Source organism: Vanessa atalanta, chromosome 9 (assembly GCF_905147765.1).
Source record: "Vanessa atalanta chromosome 9, ilVanAtal1.2, whole genome shotgun sequence".
Lineage (NCBI taxonomy): Eukaryota > Metazoa > Arthropoda > Insecta > Lepidoptera > Nymphalidae > Vanessa > Vanessa atalanta.
The window spans coordinates 5,303,290-5,323,378 of record NC_061879.1 but is presented as its reverse complement, the minus strand read 5'-3'; the positions used below and the strand labels follow the sequence as shown (position 1 = coordinate 5,323,378).

Sequence of the window (20,089 nt, the reverse complement as noted above, 5' to 3'; positions counted from 1 at the left end):
AAAATGACTTTCTCCATAGCAATTTCATCAGAAATATGCTCTTAGAAGCACAAAGAACACGTAATTCGGTTTTAATTAAAATTAACTCAGTCATTATTTTACGATAATAAAAATCTTCCAAGGTATAGCCTCTTATCGAATAAACTATATAAAATAGTCAATAGTGTGAGCAGAGCAAATTGTATCCAATTCTTTTATTATTCATAATTTTAATACTATGATATTTATATAACATATCTAGCAAAATTCAAATTTTTAAATGTAGGACAAAGAATCAATAAGAGTTTTGAGAATTGACACAAATTACATTTACAACAAGAATTTTGTGTTTTCCTATCATATGTGCTGTGCTTGTTGTATGCGCGTATTTTTAATGAACATTGCTTGAATGCAGTTTGCCAGGTTTTTTTTTTTTAAATTAACCTAAGAAGTGATTATTGCAAATTAATTGTTAATTAATTTATTTTACAAATTATCATTGGAATATATTATTATTATTATTTACGTATTTTTTATTCTTAAATAATTTGGTAGGTACGTTTTGACCACATTTTGTTTAACTATCAAAACATATCAAGTATTGGTCCTAATTATACTACATAATATCTAATTTATACAAACCGCTATGTCCTGCATTTTAAATCTGTAATATCTTCGAAAATATTCATTTAAATTACACGCCGTAGAGGGATAATAATCTATAGATTATTTACTATAGTAAATGCTCAATGTACTTAATTAGATAAGGATAAATGCTATATTGCATAAAGTCGCTTCATAAATATGCATTTATTTCTCCTAATAAGTTTTTTTTTATTGTGTGTTATCCCTAAGAGATAGATATATACCATCGTAAACTTTTTTGTAGATGTTTTAAGGTGCACAATACTGTAGTAAATTATTTTTATCTATCACGTAGTGTTTGGCCAGCGTTGGCAATGTAAGCGCAAAAAAAGTGTTTATTTACGACATCACATTAGAAACCATAAAATGATCAGTGTTTCTCTAAAAAACTTCTTGAATCATTTTATCTATTAAAAAAACCGCATCAATCAAATCATTATTAATCCGTTGGGTAATTTTAAAGATCTAAACATACACAGGGACAGACAAAGAGCAGGAAGCAACTTAGTTTTATACTATGTAGTGAAGAAAATGAGTAGTGCGCTTAGCAAGAAGATATTAAAGGTATAATTATTTGATAAAGTTTAAATATCTGTTTCTATAATTATACCACAAATAATAAATATGAGTAATATCATATTTTTTTATTATTTATTTTTTAAGATTTTGTTTGGGTTATCCTACGTTTCATTTGACTAAAAGTCCTTCTTCCTAAGTTTTCCGGTCTAAATAGCCACTCATCTATCTACAAAGATTTTATAGTCAGTAAATGAACCCGTACCTACAGCAACATCTATTGGGCTTATTGTTCCGATACAGTAATATAGAAGCATTTATTTCTTAAGCTCTTCCACCTTAACATCATGTAGGTAACTCTCGTATAGTGGCTGGGAAGAAAGATCAGGTTCTCAAATTAACGAGACAAGAAGATACAGAATAAGAACAGTCAGTCAAAGATTTACAAAATGGTATTTTTTTATGCAAATAACCGTCAGAGTTTAATTAAAGAATGTTACAATAGTACACACACTTATGAATGCACTAATGAACATATATTCAAATGAAGATGAGTAAATTTGAACAAACAATGTCTTCAATTTCGTTATTACGTCTTTTACTACTGATATAGAGATTTTATACTTAACTGTATATAGCGGCCAAATAAGGGCGCAGAAAAAATATTTTAACAATAAAGATGTTAGTACATTGTAATTTAAATTTAGTATTTAAAATTTAATAAATTGCTAAAAGAATATCACGGTTTCTCAAATGCTATGGGCATTTCATAATAGTTAAAATCGTAACATTATATTGCCGTTAACATTATATAGAGAGCCGAGATGGCCCAGTGGTTAGAACGCGTGCATCTTTACTATCAGGCAAGCACCACTGAATTTTCAGGTGCTTAATTTCTGTTTATAATTCATCTCGTGCTCGGCGGTGAAGGAAAACATCGTGAGGAAACCTGCAAGTGTCTAATTTCAACGAAATTCTGCCACATGTGTATTCCACCAACCCGCATTGGAGCAGCGTGGTGGAATATGCTCCAAACCTTTTTCTTAAAGGGAGACGAGGCCTTAGCCCAGCAGTGGGAAATTTACAGGCTGCTAATGCTAATGCTAATTATATTGCAATGCTTAAAGCGATATTAATACATTAAAGAATTACGAAATATACCTACGAAAATCTCACATAATAGGTGTCAGCTAACAAACAACTATGTTTAATTCATTTATACCATTAACAGTAAATTAAGCCAAATATTAAATTTGAGGCTGTTTGTATATAATGTGTATAACCCTTATGTATAAATTTGATAATTATGTTTATAAACAATTTAATACGGTTGAGTGAACTATAAATATATGCAAATATGCTGCTATTGTATACTTCACAAATTTTATTCAAATGTTTTTGCATAATATACATATAAATCAGCTTCTAATATACATATAAAAGTATGTAATTATGATATGGTAACTACCTATTAAAATTTATTTATAGCTAATTAAATTATGTGTCTTTGTCAGCTATACTAACGTAAAGAAAAGACAATTGGTAAAAACACATTTTACAGTGAAGCTATTTTCGATAAAGTACCATGCTAATCATAAGAACAAAAATCTCAAAGCCTCTTTCTCCTCCCTAACTATTGACTGACTAGTGACTATGTTATTGGCACTTATTAATGAACAAGTTTCGTCTGATATACTTTTTGCTTTAGGTTAATTTTTTATCTGATTTATATATGAATAACAATTGAATCCATGATCGTTACAGCTGAACCTAAATAGTATGGATTTGAATAAAGTTTTTGTTAATTTTAATCAAATATCGATCGATATGTTATTATAAATAAAAATCATTTTTTTTCATGGAAACTAAAATGACTAATGATAACCAAAAATACAAACAATCCTTATTTTCAAATTTCAAACATTACTTTAAACTTTGTTGTAATGTCATTAGAGCTCTGTCTGTCTGTCAGGCCTTTTGCCGACTCCAGCTGTCATCTATGAATTGTCACTGATACATGTCAAAAAATCAAAATAAATAATTTTTCATATTATTGTTGCTAAATGCTTTAAATAAAGTATTTTTGAGAAATTAAAATCATAAATTAAAATGTCTAAACGAAATTTAGTATTTCATCCAATTATAAGCTCTATTCAAAGGATAGCTTTATATGAAACCAAAACTGTAAGTAGGAGTAACTCATTCATAAATTCCTTTTTTTTAATTATGAAATAAACAATTACCATATATCCACATATGTGTTGTCATTTACATTTAATTTTTATTCGGTTTGCCTGCATATTTGCTATTGTCACAAAATTATCTTTTTTTACTCTTACTCCTATAAATATATCAAGCAAGTTACAATTATAATTTCCAGAGATTTTATTTAATTGGATCAAATAATACACAAACAAGATTCCGTGTACTAAAAATAGACAGAACAGATTCAAAGGAACTAATTTTAGTTGATGATAAAGTTGAGTACAATAAACAGGAAATACATCAACTGTTGAACATGATTGGATTTGGTAATAGGAGTGGCCGGTCACCTGGATTAAATAAGCTTGTATCAGCCTTCGGCATTGTGGGTTTGTATTGAACTTTTATTAAACAAATTACTCTTTAATGAAAGAGCAAAGATAGTTAGTTGTATATGTAAAAAAAATTTTTTTGTTAAGCTCTACTACTTAACAGAAGGCTTAAATTAACCCATTAATAAATTTGTTTGTGTGGTGTTTGGTGGCAAAGGAAAATACTATGAGGAAACCCACATGAAGGCAAAGAAATTCTGATCCACTGAAAAATTATTCTTAAAAGGTGGGAATATTTTAATGGGGAATTATTTATTTAATCTAAAATTAAATCAAATAAATGCATCATGTCAAAATTAATAAGCAAATAAATTAATTACAATAGTTTAAATCACTCTTTTTTATATGTACAAGCAATTGGTCATAGAATCATATCAGCTATTCAAGAGTCACAGAATTTATTACTAAAGGTGCTACTTTATAGACCAGATTTTATTTCTACTCTAATGATCCAGGGTACTTAAAAAAAATATATTTGCTGAGCTTGAATATTTCAAATGGTTCTTCAATATTGTAGTTAAATGCTCTAAATAAATTATATGACTTATTTATAATGTATGTTATAAAAATTTAATGTAAAATTTGATTTAGTTTAACTTATAAGGTCACATAAGATAACAATAATGAAAAAATATAAATAATGTTGCTTAAGAGAGAATGACAGTGATTCTATTATCACATATAAAATTTATACCCTTTCATTACAGGGTTCATAAGATTCCTGGAAGGCTATTATATAATATTAGTAACAAAAAGACGTAAGATAGCTGTGATTGGCTCACATTCCATTTATAAAATTGAAGACACTGCAATGATATACATTCCTAATGAAAGCAACAAGCCACTGCATCCAGACGAACAGCGATATGTTAAAATGTTCCTAGCAATAGATCTCTCAACAAACTTTTATTACAGCTATAGTTATGATATAACACATACATTACAAATGAATATGGCACCTCCGAGAAAATTGGCACCAGCTTTATTTCCCAAACCGGTCACTGCAGCTGTATATCAGTCAAATTTGAACTCTGAACAGGAAAAGTGCACATGTAATAATGAACAAGATGATGAAGACATCTTTGAAACATGGAAAAAACAGTTACTTGAGAGACAACTCAAAACTGGGTGGGTATATGTTTATTAATGCTATATTTACATTTCCTTTTTTCAAATATTTTATAGTAGTTTCCAAAGTTAGAAATATGTTATATCTCCTCTTTGTGAGTGTAACTGTGTCAGCTCAATCACCCTTCAAACTAGAATAAATGGTTTTGGTGTTTAGTGAAAAAATAACATGTAAGTAGACAGACGTATTTTTTTTCTAGGGTACAAAATACAAAATTAGAGTTTGGTGTGAGAACAGTACCACAGTGGAGATTTGTTTGGAACAGCCACCTTTTATCTGTTGTGCATTCACAACTGCATCCTGATTGGATTCTTTACATTATACATGGGTTTATTGAGCAAAGTAACCTAAATATATTCGGTCGGCCTATATATTTGACTCTTATTGCTAGAAGAAGCAATCGATATGCGGGCACAAGGTTCTTAAAGAGAGGTGCTAATATGCACGGCGATGTCGCCAACGAAGTGGAAACTGAACAGATAGTTCTTGATGCAATGATCTCCTCCTTTTCTGCTGGCAGGTATGGAAATTAATTTAATGATTGTGTGGTTGACATTATGCTTGAAAAACTTCCCTTATTCATTAATAATGATGTATAAAGTGATAGTGATATATTATATCGGGCACAATTTATAGAGTTCAATTAAATCTCAAAAAAATATTTTGATATCATCATTGTTAACTGTAAGAAATACTGTTCTAAATTATTTTAAAGATGAGAATCTAAATTCTTTTAAACTGTATCACAAACGATTTTGGAAATAAACGCAATATTTTTCATAAATGTTATTCCTTAATCTACAAATGAATAAAAATATCTACAATAGACAATTATTCATCTGATCATTTTAGATAGTGAATGAAGACTTTATTATTATAATCTAAATGATTAATTGAAATATTACAGGTTTAGTTCATTTGTTCAAATGAGAGGATCGATACCCAGCTTCTGGTCACAAGATATATCTAAAATGGTTCCTAAGCCGGCTATAATGATTGACCGCAGTGATCCATATGCTGAGATACCGGCGAAACATTTTAATAACCTTATGACGCGATACGGTTCCCCCATTATGATACTAAATCTAGTCAAAAAGAGGGAAAAGAGAAAACATGAATCTCTTTTAACAGAAGTCATCAGTAATGCCGTGAAATACCTCAACCAGTTTTTGTCTCCAGAAAATGCAATACAATATTTCCATCTGGATATGGCTAGGATGAACAAAGGCGCTGACGCTAAAGTGCTCGACAAGTAAGTTTTAATAGAGTATTATAAATTTTATATATGTTTTGCCTTCTCTTTTACTCTTTATATTTTTGATGACGATGTTATGTTCTGACCGATTTTACCGGACATTCTCAACGGAGGCTAACCAACTGTTTAGGAGATATAGAGATATCTCTAATCTGTTGTTTTCATATTCCAATGGGATGACAATCCGACATAATTTTTATTTGGTGGTAAGTCTTTGTGCAAGTTCGTCTGGGTAGGTACCACCAACTCATCAAATATTCTACAGCTAAACAACAGTATCAGTATTGTTGTGTTCTGGTTTGAAGGGTGAGTGAGCCAGTGTAACTACAGGCACAAGGGACATAAAATCCTATTTCCCAAGGTTAGTGGTACATTAGCGATGTAAGGTGGTATGTGGTGCATTGGTTAATATTTTTTACAGCGCCATTGTTTATGGGCGGTGGTGACCACTTACCAACAGGTGACCCATTTGCTCGTGCGCTAAACTATACCATTTTTTTATAATAATTGGAAAGAGTTCAGGAGCTGGACCAAAGACTTCAGACCTTCAGGGTAATAAAATACCGTCAGATTCTGTCAAAGGGGCAATATTGTGCTTCATTTGGTGCTCGGCGATGAAGGAATACATCGTGAGGAAGCTGTATGTATTGGATAAAGTTCAGCCTCATGTATATTACCTCTCCATTGCATTGGCTCAAACGGTATGGTAGAATGAGCTCCAAATCTTCTCAAAGGAGAGGCCTGGAAATAGGCTGTTACTTTACTTTATTATAGAATGAAGCGTGTTCCATACTTCTACTGCATTCAATCTACACAATTTTTGTTAAATAAATTCGCGTATTAGCTTTTCGCTGTCAGGATGTTACAGCAATGGGTTGTATGTATCAATCGCGTAGTTTAAAGGGGAGCAAAAATATTATTTCATATATTTTATTAGTATCATATTAAGTATTTACATAGAAAATTCTCCGCTATTTCAAAGTTTCAAACCTTATGTTTAAAATTTTAAAATATTCAAATAAATATAAAAGACATACGACCCATGCACTTACAGTAGCGTTATAAGCATGTATGTTAAAGAATTGTCACCAAATTTTCAGACTATCGGCTATAGCCCGGACCGTGGTCCGCCGGACGGGTATATTCCTGAGCGACAAGGGCTACGGCGAGGAGATGGGCGTGCCGGGACACCAGGCCGGTCGCCTGCAGACCGGACTCGTGCGCGTCAACTGCGTGGACTGCCTCGACAGGACCAACACGGCGCAGTTCGCAATCGGCAAGTGCGTGCTGGCTCATCAGGTCAGTGCGGAGCGGTCCTTTTAAGTATTTCTCATGATATACAGAAGATTAAAAAATATATATTTTTCTATATTGAATTATTAATTATTTTTGATTGCCAATTCCATCTTCTATATAGCTCATTTCAATCACTTCTTATCATGATCAAATCTAATAATATTTATAAGAAATCGATTAAGTATACATTTCTAATATATTAATTACTATCATATAATGTTGTTAGATTAAATTATTCATTGCTAATATATTTTTATAAATAACGAGTCGGAGCCCGCGACTTCGCTCGCGTTTTACAGTTTGGTCGTCAGGTTATATTCAAGTTTGTTTCATACCAAATTTCATCAAATTCGGTTCAGTGATTCGTGAAAGAGCAACAGACAGACATACTTACTTTCGGATTTGTAATATGAATGTACATTATACAACTTTATGTATGTTAAATAATATATTTGTTACAGTTGTATGCATTAGGTTTAATCGAAGAACCAGTTATCGAATTCGATTCGGACTGCGTCAGACTTTTGGAAGGACTATACGAAGACCACGGTGACACTCTGGCGCTGCAGTACGGCGGTTCGCAACTTGTCCACAGGTACATAATATATTGTCAGTCAACTAAGTGTTCGTGATTCAAACACCTCTTGACGCCTTGCGCTTCCCGCAAACTGGAGATGACTCATCTCAATCCATGGGTATAGTAAAGGTCGACTAAATTAAGAGCCACAACTAATAATGTAACAAATTCTAAGTTCTCAGGGATGCATAGCGGTGTGATCACGAAATTATTTATGTATTTAACGCAGGTATTATCGCAGACTACCAGGCTTTAAAGGCACTAATGTCACTACATTAGCGCCTTTAAAGTCTATTAGTCTGTAATAGTTGATCTTATGTTTTTATCATATATCATTTGTAGAATAATAATCATGATTTTCTTCAGCTTATTTTCTTTATTAGCTTTAGCTAATTTATTAATAAAATAAACTACATTCAACTTTAATTTTCAGAATTAAAACATATCGTAAAACAGCGCCTTGGTCGTCCCACGGCAACGATATCATGCAGACCTTGAGCCGTTACTACTCCAACACTTTCTCGGACGCGGAGAAGCAGAACACGATGAACTTGTTCCTTGGCCTGTTCGTACCGGACCCCAACCAACCAGCGATATGGGAGTACCCCACCGATTACTACCTACATCACCCAGAGACCATGGTTTACATACCAAGCAACAGGTATTATTAAAACGTATATTTTGACAGCCGCGTCCTGAAATTCGAAACGAAGAGAATAGGGATATTCGAATTTAAAACTAATGCCATTATTTGGCATATTAATGAAGTCCTGTTAAATTCCAATACCTACCAGCTACCGGCTGATATGGATTCGTTCGCTCGTTAATCCCCAAATCCCTATTGACCCTATTAAACTAATGCATAAGTGTTCCATACACTTTGATGGAGAATGTGAGAGTAATGTTTGAACATGGAACGGTTCAGGTCGCTGACGCGCTGGTGGGACGAGGCGGCGGCGCGCAGCCTGCCGCGCGCGGCGCTGGAAATGCGCAAGCTGTGCTGCGAGGTCATCGGCCTGCAGGGCGACGCGCTGGAGATGGTGGACCCCTACCAGGAGTACAACCGCCCCTTCGAGTACACCGTCTTCGCGGACTGTTTCGAGTTTAAGGTAAACGAAACCAGTACATAAATATAAGGTTTAAAAACTTTTAGACACCTCTATTCGAAGGCGTATGTCGTGCCTTCGTGTACGTTCTTAACAATACTCCCCATTGCCATCACTTAGAATCGCGTAAAATGAACTTGTGTGTACAGTTGCAGAGTGTACCCCGTTTATAGCGAATAAATCGAGACCAGATTTTTTCCCTCACTTCTTTCATTACTCTTATTTTACAACAGTGTAAATTTATCCTGGCCCCTTTTAATATTTATCCCTCTATAACTTGAGCAACGTGGTGCCTTCTTCTTATGCTTTTGAGATAACCAGAAATAAACACCACTTTTCGCTGTCATTGCACCGCGATATTGGCTCCCCATTCACATAAGATATCAGCAATACTATTCTCCAAGGACTAACTTCCTATTTCACTGGAAATTAAATTTTGAACCCAGCCATACTTTTTCAATTAAAGTACAATAAAAATAAATTATCAATACAGTCGTTACTTCCCTTTTATAAATATTAAATTAATGTAAATTTACTAAACAAATAAATAAATTTTAAAAATTAATTTTGGTCGCTTTTTGCGACATTATGTAAATGTATTTACAGGAAGTGGAGAAACAATGTATTTTTATTTAAATAATATTGAAATGTATTAACAAATTGTTTTAGATGTACCACACACTAAGGGATCTCGCTCCGAACTCATATGAGAATTTAAGTCCTTTCGTAGTGCGCGGCCGGTCTGTAGGTCAAGTAAAAGGGCCCAGTTCGAAAAATCCAGTAATTAGTGGAAGATCCAGCACTATTTCCAACAATTCTAGCGAGTGAGTGGTTTCTTATTAAAGAACATTCAATAGTGATCTAATAAAAAAAATAAGTGAATAATACTAAGACATGCAAATGTTATTTTCCAATAGCTTCATAGTTTTGTTCTACCTTAAACATATTGTATTAAAATGGAATAAAGTACCGAGTAAAATGTAAATCTCAGATAATACGAGCAATAATATTCTACCGTCCAATTTGTTTCTAGTTCGAACAGTGACTCTACGTCAGATGATGACCTCACAAGCTCAACACCAAACTCCCGTCAGTCCATAATGTCTCCCATAACAATGGTGGCCAAGCTGTTGGAAGAAAAGGAAGTTGAAGAAACGCCGCTCTTTCCAGCTATTAAACGTTATAATTGCATCAAAGTAGAAGAGCCTAGCAAGCGGGATATGTTGCTGTAAGTATATTTTTATCCGATGAATAATATTTAAGTAGTTAACGATACTGTTATATAAGGACATCTCTGAAATATATCATAAAAATACTCTGAACATATAATTTATTGTTTGAACGTATTTATGAATGTAGGTACAAACGCTATGTGAACTTTGAGCGACGTTCCAATCCACGGTACAAACCAGATATCCACATTGTGATGACCGTGAGCAGCGCCTTTACGATTGACAGCTCCGTTGATGTCATCCCGCCCACCGTCACCAAAGCTTCCAAAGAAATATACCAGGAATATGTAGCACGAAGTAATGGAAAAATTGTCGTACCTCAAGAATCCATCGCGTTATATAATAAATATGTAAATTTTAGCTTATAATTATCATGTAAAATAATACTATTCTTTTAAATGCAAAGATTTAATAATTATTCTTTGCTTGAACTTTATGCTTATTTTTAGGCTGAAATAACTATTTATACATAAATCGTGAAGATTTTAATAATATATTATTGTTATATGTTTAAAATTATTATTAAAAGAATAAATGTTATGGATGATCTGAAATGGTGTATTATATATTACCATTATATACTATTCAATATACATATTGTTTTATAATCTGAGAATAAAACATATATACAGCGGCCACTGAGGTCGAAATTCGAACATCATTATAATAAAAAAATTATTAACTATTCTTATTATTTCCTTTTTTTAAAAAAGAAAATAAATTCGATTGATAAACAAAAGAACCTAAGAATATGCCCACGAAGACTGAATGTATATTATACCATATTTTTCTTATATATCCTATACATAGTTTACCCTATAAGTACTTGTAACAAATGTATGATTATTTTGCTATCATGATGGACTTTTGGGCTTAAAAAACAAAAATGACATAAGTTTACCTCAATAAAGTTTTCTAATACCATTTCAGTAACGTAATGATTGTCTTCTATAATATATAAAATGAATAGTTTATAAATCCCTCAATTTCAGTTATTTTTTAATAATATATACATTCGTTATTATTCCTTAAATTAAGGGCCTATATTCATACCTAGTACTTAAATAAGATATACCGTTTATTATTTTAATCTGTGATTGAAATTATGGGATTCCAAGTCATGTTTATTAGGTTACAAAAAAAAAAAGTTGATGTGACGTGCGTGACGTTATTGACATTTAGATGGTGGGCTGGTCATCAGCATTCAGCCGCTGGTGTCCTTATATTAAATCCAATTAGTGCATTATTTAACAAATAATTCATTTAAGGGGCGGATGTTTATCGATCAGAAGTAAATCGAGACAGCCACAATGGCTATGTCTAAAGGTTTCAAAGTTCTTGAAAAATCTTCTCCACCTAATCCGTATAGTGTAATTTTGCAACACAGAAATAAAGATACTGCATTATTATTCGAATCTCAAGCGGTGGTTTCCCTGTCGTTTCAAGAGACGGAAACTTTGCGTAAACAATACCATAAAATTGCTGATGCATATGGATGTTTAGGTGTTCTACAGTTAAATTCCGGAGAAAGTTGCTTATTACACCTTGTTCTCGTCACGGGCTGCTGTTCCGTTGGCAAGGTAGGCGACATTGAAGTATTCAAAATAACTCAAACACAATTTTTACCTCTTTTCTATCAATCTCAGAGCGAAGACAAAATTTCAGAAGTGAGAAAATTACTTAACTCTGGCACCTTCTATTTTTCATGGAACTCCGGTAAAACCACCGATAATTTATTCGATCTTACTCTTTGTTCCCAAAGAAAAAGCAAAGGAGCTAACTCAGATAATAGATTCTTTTGGAATAGAACCTTGTTTATTCACCTCATAAGATTTGGAATTGATTGTGATGATTGGCTTACTCGAGCAATGTGTGGATCAGTTGAGATAAGAACTATTTATGTAGGTCATAGACAAGCAAGGGCTGTGCTCGTGTCCAGGTTGAGCTGTGAAAGAGCAGGAACAAGATTCAATGTTAGAGGTTGCAATGATGATGGTAATGTTGCTAACTTTGTGGAAACTGAACAAGCAATTTACATAGATGATTCTGTAGCATCATATATTCAAACTAGGGGATCAGTTCCACTTTTTTGGGAACAGCCAGGGATTCAGGTTGGTTCACATAAAGTAAAAATGTCGAGAGGATATGACGCATCAACTAGTGCATGTGATAGACATTTCTCTCAGTTGAAGCGTAATTATGGGTCCCTTGTAGTTGTTAATCTTTTGGGCTCAAGTTTAATAGGAGGAAGCGAAGGTGAGGCTACTCTAAGCAATGCTTTTCAGAGACATCTCAATGAGTCTGCTCATAATGATGTTGCACAGATTATATTTGATTACCACCAGGAAGTTAAAGCATCATCAATTGATTCAGCACTATCAAAGTTTAAGAAGATTATTGAAAATTATTATGATAGTATTAGCATTTTCAGTGCTAGAGGTAATGATATTTATAACATTCAAAAGGGTGTAATACGTACTAATTGCTTAGATTGTTTGGATCGAACAAATGCTATACAAACATTTATTGGCCTAGAGATGCTTGCAATACAGCTCATGTTACTACAATGTGTTGATAAAAAACAGAATGTTAATAGATTTGAGGAAGTTTTTAAACAGATGTGGGTGAACAATGGCAATGAAGTGTCAAAAATTTATGCAGGCACTGGTGCAATACAAGGTGGCTCTAAGTTAATAGATGGAGCAAGATCGGCTGCTCGCACCATACAAAATAATTTGTTAGATAACTCAAAACAAGAAGCTATTGATATATTACTTTTGGGCTCTACTCTCAATTCAGAACTAGCCGATCGCACAAGGATTTTGCTACCATCTAATATTTTACACACATCCACACCTGTTCTTAGAGAAATGTGCAGAAGAGCAAATGAATTTACGCAACCATCTAGTATACGTATTACAATTGGAACATACAATGTGAATGGTGGTAAACATTTCAGAAGCCTTGCATATAAAGATGTTTCATTATCAGATTGGTTACTGGATTGCCCAAATTCAGCTTTAGTAAACACAGTAAACTTAAAAGATCATCCATCAGACATATTTGCTATTGGTTTTCAAGAGATAGTTGATTTAAATGCTAGTAATATTATGGCAGCTAGTTCTGATAATGCAAAGGCATGGAGCGAAGAATTGGATAAGATACTAGCGAGAGATGCTTCCTATACGCTTTTATCAAGCCATCAGTTGGTGGGTGTCTGTCTTTTCCTGTTTGCAAGGAAAGATTTAATTCCACATATCAGAGATGTAGCCCTTGATTCTGTCAAAACAGGGCTTGGTGGAGCAACTGGAAATAAAGGAGCTGTGGCCATTCGTCTCGTAATATATGGGACATCCCTATGTTTTGTCTGTGCTCATTTTGCTGCAGGGCAATCTCAAGTTTCAGAACGTAATGCAGATTATACAGAAATCACGCGAAAAATTGCTTTTCCTATGGGGCGGTCCTTATATTCTCATGATTATGTCTTTTGGTGTGGAGATTTCAACTACCGTATTGATCTAGATAAGGATGAAACGCGATTATTAGCGTCACAAAATAACATGCAAAGACTTTTAGAGCAAGATCAACTATTGCGCCAAAAATCACAAGATTTAGTTTTTAAAAATTGTTTTGAGGGAGAAATTACTTTCCTTCCTACTTATAAATATGATTTATTTAGTGACGATTATGATACCAGCGAAAAATGTCGGGCTCCAGCGTGGACTGATCGCGTCTTATGGAGAAGTCGCAAGTATACCATTGATCCAGAAACAACATCAGAATTAGCCGCTGGAAAAATATTGCACTATGGACGTGCTGAACTAAAACAGAGCGATCACCGACCGGTGATTGCTATCTTAGAAATAGAAGTGTCACAAGTTAGTTATACAAAGTGTATGGAAGTTTTTTATGATGTGGTTAAAGACTTGGGTCCGCCTGATGCTAGCATTATTGTCCAACCAGCAGAAGAATTTGATAACGAAGAATCTATTTTTGATGATAATTTGATGACTGCAGTTCTGCAAGAATTAGCTATAATTGGGGAAGTAACATTAGTACGTTTTATTGATGATCTTACATTGAGTATAACATTTAGAGATGGTCAACATGCCTTGGCTGCAGCACAGAAAGGACAAATTTCAGCTTGTTCTATTCCATTACTAATATCATTGAAGTCACCTAATTGGATCGATATTGTTAAGTCAGAAGTTAATTTGTGTTCCAATAACACAATTCCTTTATTCGGTGAATTACCCAGCGAACGCCCTCTACGATCTGCTCCTCCTACACCACGTAGACAACAACCGAGTAGACCTCCAGCTCCATCGCCTACACCCCTAATACCATCGAGGACACCGGCGGTAAGTCCAGCAAGGCCGCCTCCTCCTCGTCCTGCGCCATTTCAAAATGACATAGGTGGTAATGTACTACAGCCTGTACCAACATCTCCTCCTGCTGACATTCTTCCTCCGCCACAATGCGCACCTCCGCCGCCACCAGCTAGCAGCACTCCTCCTCCGACTAGTCATCCTCCTCCAGTACCTGCCCGCCAAGGAGCGCCACCTCCTTTGCCAGCCCGCCCACGACCAGTTATTTAGATCCATATGGCGAAATATGCTTTAAATTTGTTTGTTATTGATAATAGAAGTGGTATTCAATATTATAGTAGTTGAAATGTTACAAATTCAATAAACATATTGCAATAATTTTTAAGCAATGTTCTATCGTCTTATATGTTATCGCCGTTATTATAGCTCTATTCAAAATTATATTAAACATACTTATTACCCTTTTTAAATTTATTTTAATAGGCTGTGATGTATTGATCAAAATATCCTAGTATTTCTTTACTTATAATAGTAATTATTGTTAATTTTCTGTTCTACGTAGTACTTTTTATTTTTTTACTTTTTATAAAAATAAATTATATTTAGCAAGAAGTATTCCTGATATATTTTTTGTATTCTAAAGGTTATATTCAATTGGAAATGGCAGAATTTTACTATTGATCTCATTAGACGTCTACATTTTTTTACGTAATTTTATATGTTAAATGAATTCCTATATTTCGCACTGAATTAACAGCTATTTTACATAATTTTTTATTCTTGTTTGGGTTCCTATATGTTTTATGAAAACTTGGTACATTGTTCATTTATAGCTATTAGTTGTATGTGTAATGTGTAACTTTGTACATTTGATCATAAGAAATTTACTATGAGGGAAGTTCTCAGTTTATTGTTATTATAATATTATTAGATATCAACGAAAAATTAGAAACTATAGTGAGTCTTTATTCTTCTGTAAATTTTATTATGATGTTATAAACATTAAGATTTACACAATATATTAATTTTGATATGTTATTTAATTAAAATTATGTAATTATAGATTAAAATTTGAACATTTTTATTTTTAGGAATAACATTATATTATTTTTATATCAAGGATAATATATTTAATACGTTGATGCAATAGTATGATAATTCTTAAACTGATAGGCTTATCTTATTTTATTATTAGTGTATCAACTTCACCATGATTATTTTCAATACTAAGCAACTGGTATGGCCAGTATGTCTACATATTTTTAGTTTTAATTCTTTGTTTAATATGTTATTTATTATTTTCGGACCAACGTTTCAGTAATATATTGGATCAAAGACATATTTTTACAAAATGTGAGTCTAGCTTTTGTTGTAACAGTATATATGTAGGAGTAAAATGTATTTTGAACATTGGTCGTTTACGAGATTTGAAACTATTTATTTACATAATAAGTCGCAATAAACATATTTTATAAAGTTAATAGAATTGTGAGATTGTCTTCTGTAATCAAATATTGTTAAATAATGAACACAATACTTCAAATATATGGCAGTGTACAAGATGAATCTGTTTTCTTATTTGATACTAACAAAAAACGATTATTATTATTTATTATTGTAATCTATCAATGGATGTATATCAGTAATTTAATTTTAAGCTCGCTGTAACATTTGACAAAAAGCAAATATATTTGAAACAATTGATTTTAGTTTCGTAAAAATATTTATTTAAGTTATTTATATTTTGTTGTAAGTATAATGTTTTCGTATTTTATTCAAAACATCTCTATTTCAATATTTATACGAAACAAGAGATGTCTGTCTGTACTTTGAGGGCAATCAAAATGAATATAATTTCTTTTGTAGAAAATATGTGTCAACGTTGTTAATCTCGACATTATTTGATGTTATTATCGCTTAATGTCGCTGTATTTTGTGATTCTAGAATTTACAGTAATAGGTTGATTTATCTTGCAGGCAAAGCTTAATTAGCCATTTAATTAACAGTCTAGCCTTTTACTAAGCGGCGCTTTTCAATCAGCATCTTGAATGACATTCAGCCACTACATCTTCTGTTCATAGAATGGGGATTTGCTTAAGACTCTCCTGATAATATAAACGGCTCAACGGTGCCGTTTAGTAAAATGACTAGCCTTTTTATTAAAAGGCTAATTAATTTAATTGACTGCTACATATACACCATTTGTAGAGCGCTATTTTAAGTATAATTTTAGTGATATTGATCATTAGTAAATATCCTTTCAGGGTACGGGCAATTTCAAGCTATTGTTAATAAGCTATCGGTTGAATTAATATTTTTAACCTACTGCAATAATTTTCTCAAGGATATATAAATAGAAAATATTATTCAGCCGCTAGTTCTGTGAATAAGGCTTGTATCCCATTTACGAACTACGAAGTAATCATGATACGACTTGCGATAGTAGTTATCAATCGAATAACGCTTGACTTTAACAAAAAAAATGATTTATTAGATATGAGCTGTAAAATACATACTTGTTATTTATTAATAGGTATAAGTTTCAATTTACGATTAAATTGACGTACTTACCTGATTTGCATTTGTTAGTTTTATAAACAGATCAGTAAAATATCATAGAGCTAATATGTACAACTATTGTACAACTATTATTGTAGATATAGTGCTTTATAAATGTTGTATCAAATATTATTAGCGGATAATAGTTATAGACAATTTATGTATTTTGAAATGGCGAAATAAATTGTTTTGGCGAAAAAACTACGGTAGTACGTTTCCTTTTTAATTTTAAGTTTCCATTTCTAATTTTAAATGACAAAAAACAGTCAATTTTAGTGGAGTAAGTACAAAAATCAGATGAACCATCGATTTAAAGGTACTATGCACATTTCGTTTATTATACCAATACCATAAACAGAAGAAAAATTGCATTTTCAACCCTTGTATCCTTTTTATTTATTATAATAAGGCCTATGTCTAAATTACAAATCCTTATATTTAATTAAAATTAAAAAGGGGCACAGAACTTTTAAATATTTTTTCTGGATAGATGCGAACTTTTCCTTTTCTTACCCCGACTGTACCTTTTTTTATATAAGCATGAAATATTTATTACGCGGGTATAATAAATCTAAAAAAATGTAAGTTGCTCTTTCGTAGGTGCTCTTAGGTACGTGAATGCGGATCATTTAAAACAATACCATTTGAGCTGTAATGAATCGATCAATATGTTTTTAGAACAAACGATTTTAAATATATATATTGTATGCAATATAGTTGTTTCATAATTAATTATATTTTTTTAAATGCGGCTGTATCGCAACTTTCTTGATTGAAAAATTTGAGTGAAAAGCGTAAGATATTCCTTTTATCTTTTTTTAAGCAAAGTACTAGAAACAGTAAAACAAAATTCCATTAGAAAAGTTTTAAAATTAATAAATCAATCTATGTATTTCCTGTTCCCATCTACGAAGATTAGTCCAGTCATCTCATTTTATCTTCTACAATATTATAGTAGATACATGTAGCTAAACCTTACAGGAAATGTGATAATTGCAAAAAAATTGCATAAAGTCGATTTATATAATTAAACTGTACATGTCAATAGATGGCGCTAAATTTTTAAATCGTACTAAAAAAGTATTTGACACAATATAGAGGTAGTTTTTTAATATTTTTATTTAATGCACAAACCACTAATCTTGTTGAGGCGTAACTTTCGTTGAGATGTAACTGTAAAATTTTAATTTAGTCTATAGTTTCAGAACCGACAAAGGCTACCTACATATATACTAGTGTTGCATATCGATAGTCCACCTTAACTATCGATAGTTAAGGTGTAAGCGATATTATCGATATTCTATCGATAGTATTGTCACGTGTCAATACTATCGATAGTTTTCTATGAGCACACCATATTGACACTATCGATAGTTTTGCATAAACCTTTTAACCTAAACTATCGATAGTATCGATAGTTTTGTGCTATCGATAGCCAGTAATTTCCGATAGTATTACTTTCTCAAGATAAATCATTTAGTAGGCCAACTATAGTATATATTTAAATAAATTAAATTAAATTTACCGCAACAGTTGTCTTAAAAAAAAACATTTTGTGCGGAATAAGAAATAATGAAATATTTAATGTGAAAAATGTTGTCTAAATGTTTTGTGTTTGATTTATGAATAAACGTTATAAATAATCATAACATTAAAAAAACTTTTAGGAGGTCGGTGGCATTACAATGAAACTTTTTTGTAGTAATCTTGAGTCTAGCGATTAGAATACATTACTTACATTAAAAAACCAATACTATCAACAAATCGCTGGCTATCGATAGTCGAAAACTATCGATACTATCGATAGTAGCAATAGTATTGCTACTACCAATAGTATTGCTTACAGAGAACTAGCGATACTATCGACAGTATTGCTCACGAGGAGCTATCGATACTATCGATAGTATTGATCAAAACGATACTATCGATAGTACTATCGATATCCTGAATAGTTTTCGAGGTCAACTATCGATAGTCAAACTATCGATAGTTCTGCAATGCTGATATATACTATGTTAATATATTCTATATTATATTACAGTAACAGACATTATTTTGGCGTTCTAAGCGGTATTAAAGCAAATGCTGCCAAAATTATAACAGAAATACAAACACTTGGCTTAAGACAGGATTTGACATTGTTGTCAAATATTATATAGATAACTCACAGACACCATTAATGTTTATAATGTTTCAATTTGTAGATATAACTGGAGCAATATATATTACCAGACATTTAAATTTGATCGTTGAACCCATAAAGATTGTCATAGGTTATTCAAGAACTCGACCTAAATGATATGACGTTAACTCAATACCAGTTTCTTTTTAGATCAATTCACTCATGATCACATATGATACATTAGCAGCCTGTAAATTTTCCCACTGCTGGGCTAAAGGCCTCCTCTACCTTTGAGGAGAAGGTTTTGAGCATATTCCACCACGCTGCTCCAATGTGGGTTGGCGGAATACACATGTGGCAGAATTTCATTGAAATTAGACACATGCAGGTTTCATCACGATGTTTTCCTTCACCGCCGAGCATAAGATTATAAACACAAATTATACAGATATGATACAGATATCACGAAAATCAACTACTTTTAAAAGTCATTTATTTTTTATTGGCTACTTTTGTGAATTCAAATAAAATTATAAGAATTGAATATTCATTTAAACCTACTTTTTAAAAAAAGGGTTTTTATTTTATCAAAGAGTTTGCATTAGATTTTTAATAGTTAAAATGCATATTCTAAATAAGAAAATAATATAGTACTTTATAATAATTATAACAATATATTTAAGGAGTTTAATTTTATATTTGGGTCACATTGTGTATCTCGAAATTTATGATTAAAATAAAACAAAACTG

General features: G+C 32.2%; 2 protein-coding genes across 2 annotated transcripts; both read left to right on the top strand.

Moving 5' to 3' along the window:
* The first annotated feature begins 3,145 nt into the window (after window positions 1-3,145).
* Window positions 3,146-10,791, top strand: LOC125066542 (polyphosphoinositide phosphatase). Its single transcript, XM_047674654.1, has 12 exons — window positions 3,146-3,324; window positions 3,521-3,731; window positions 4,442-4,862; window positions 5,063-5,383; window positions 5,771-6,115; window positions 7,219-7,417; window positions 7,876-8,009; window positions 8,425-8,652; window positions 8,917-9,100; window positions 9,767-9,921; window positions 10,131-10,325; window positions 10,457-10,791. Exons 1-12 carry the CDS (start codon window positions 3,250-3,252, stop codon window positions 10,695-10,697), a joined length of 2,709 nt encoding a protein of 902 aa, XP_047530610.1. The 5' UTR covers window positions 3,146-3,249; the 3' UTR covers window positions 10,698-10,791.
* A 731-nt stretch (window positions 10,792-11,522) lies between these two features.
* Window positions 11,523-16,219, top strand: LOC125066539 (synaptojanin-1). Its single transcript, XM_047674647.1, has one exon. It carries the CDS (start codon window positions 11,640-11,642, stop codon window positions 14,925-14,927), a length of 3,288 nt encoding a protein of 1,095 aa, XP_047530603.1. The 5' UTR covers window positions 11,523-11,639; the 3' UTR covers window positions 14,928-16,219.
* The last annotated feature ends 3,870 nt before the right edge of the window (window positions 16,220-20,089 follow it).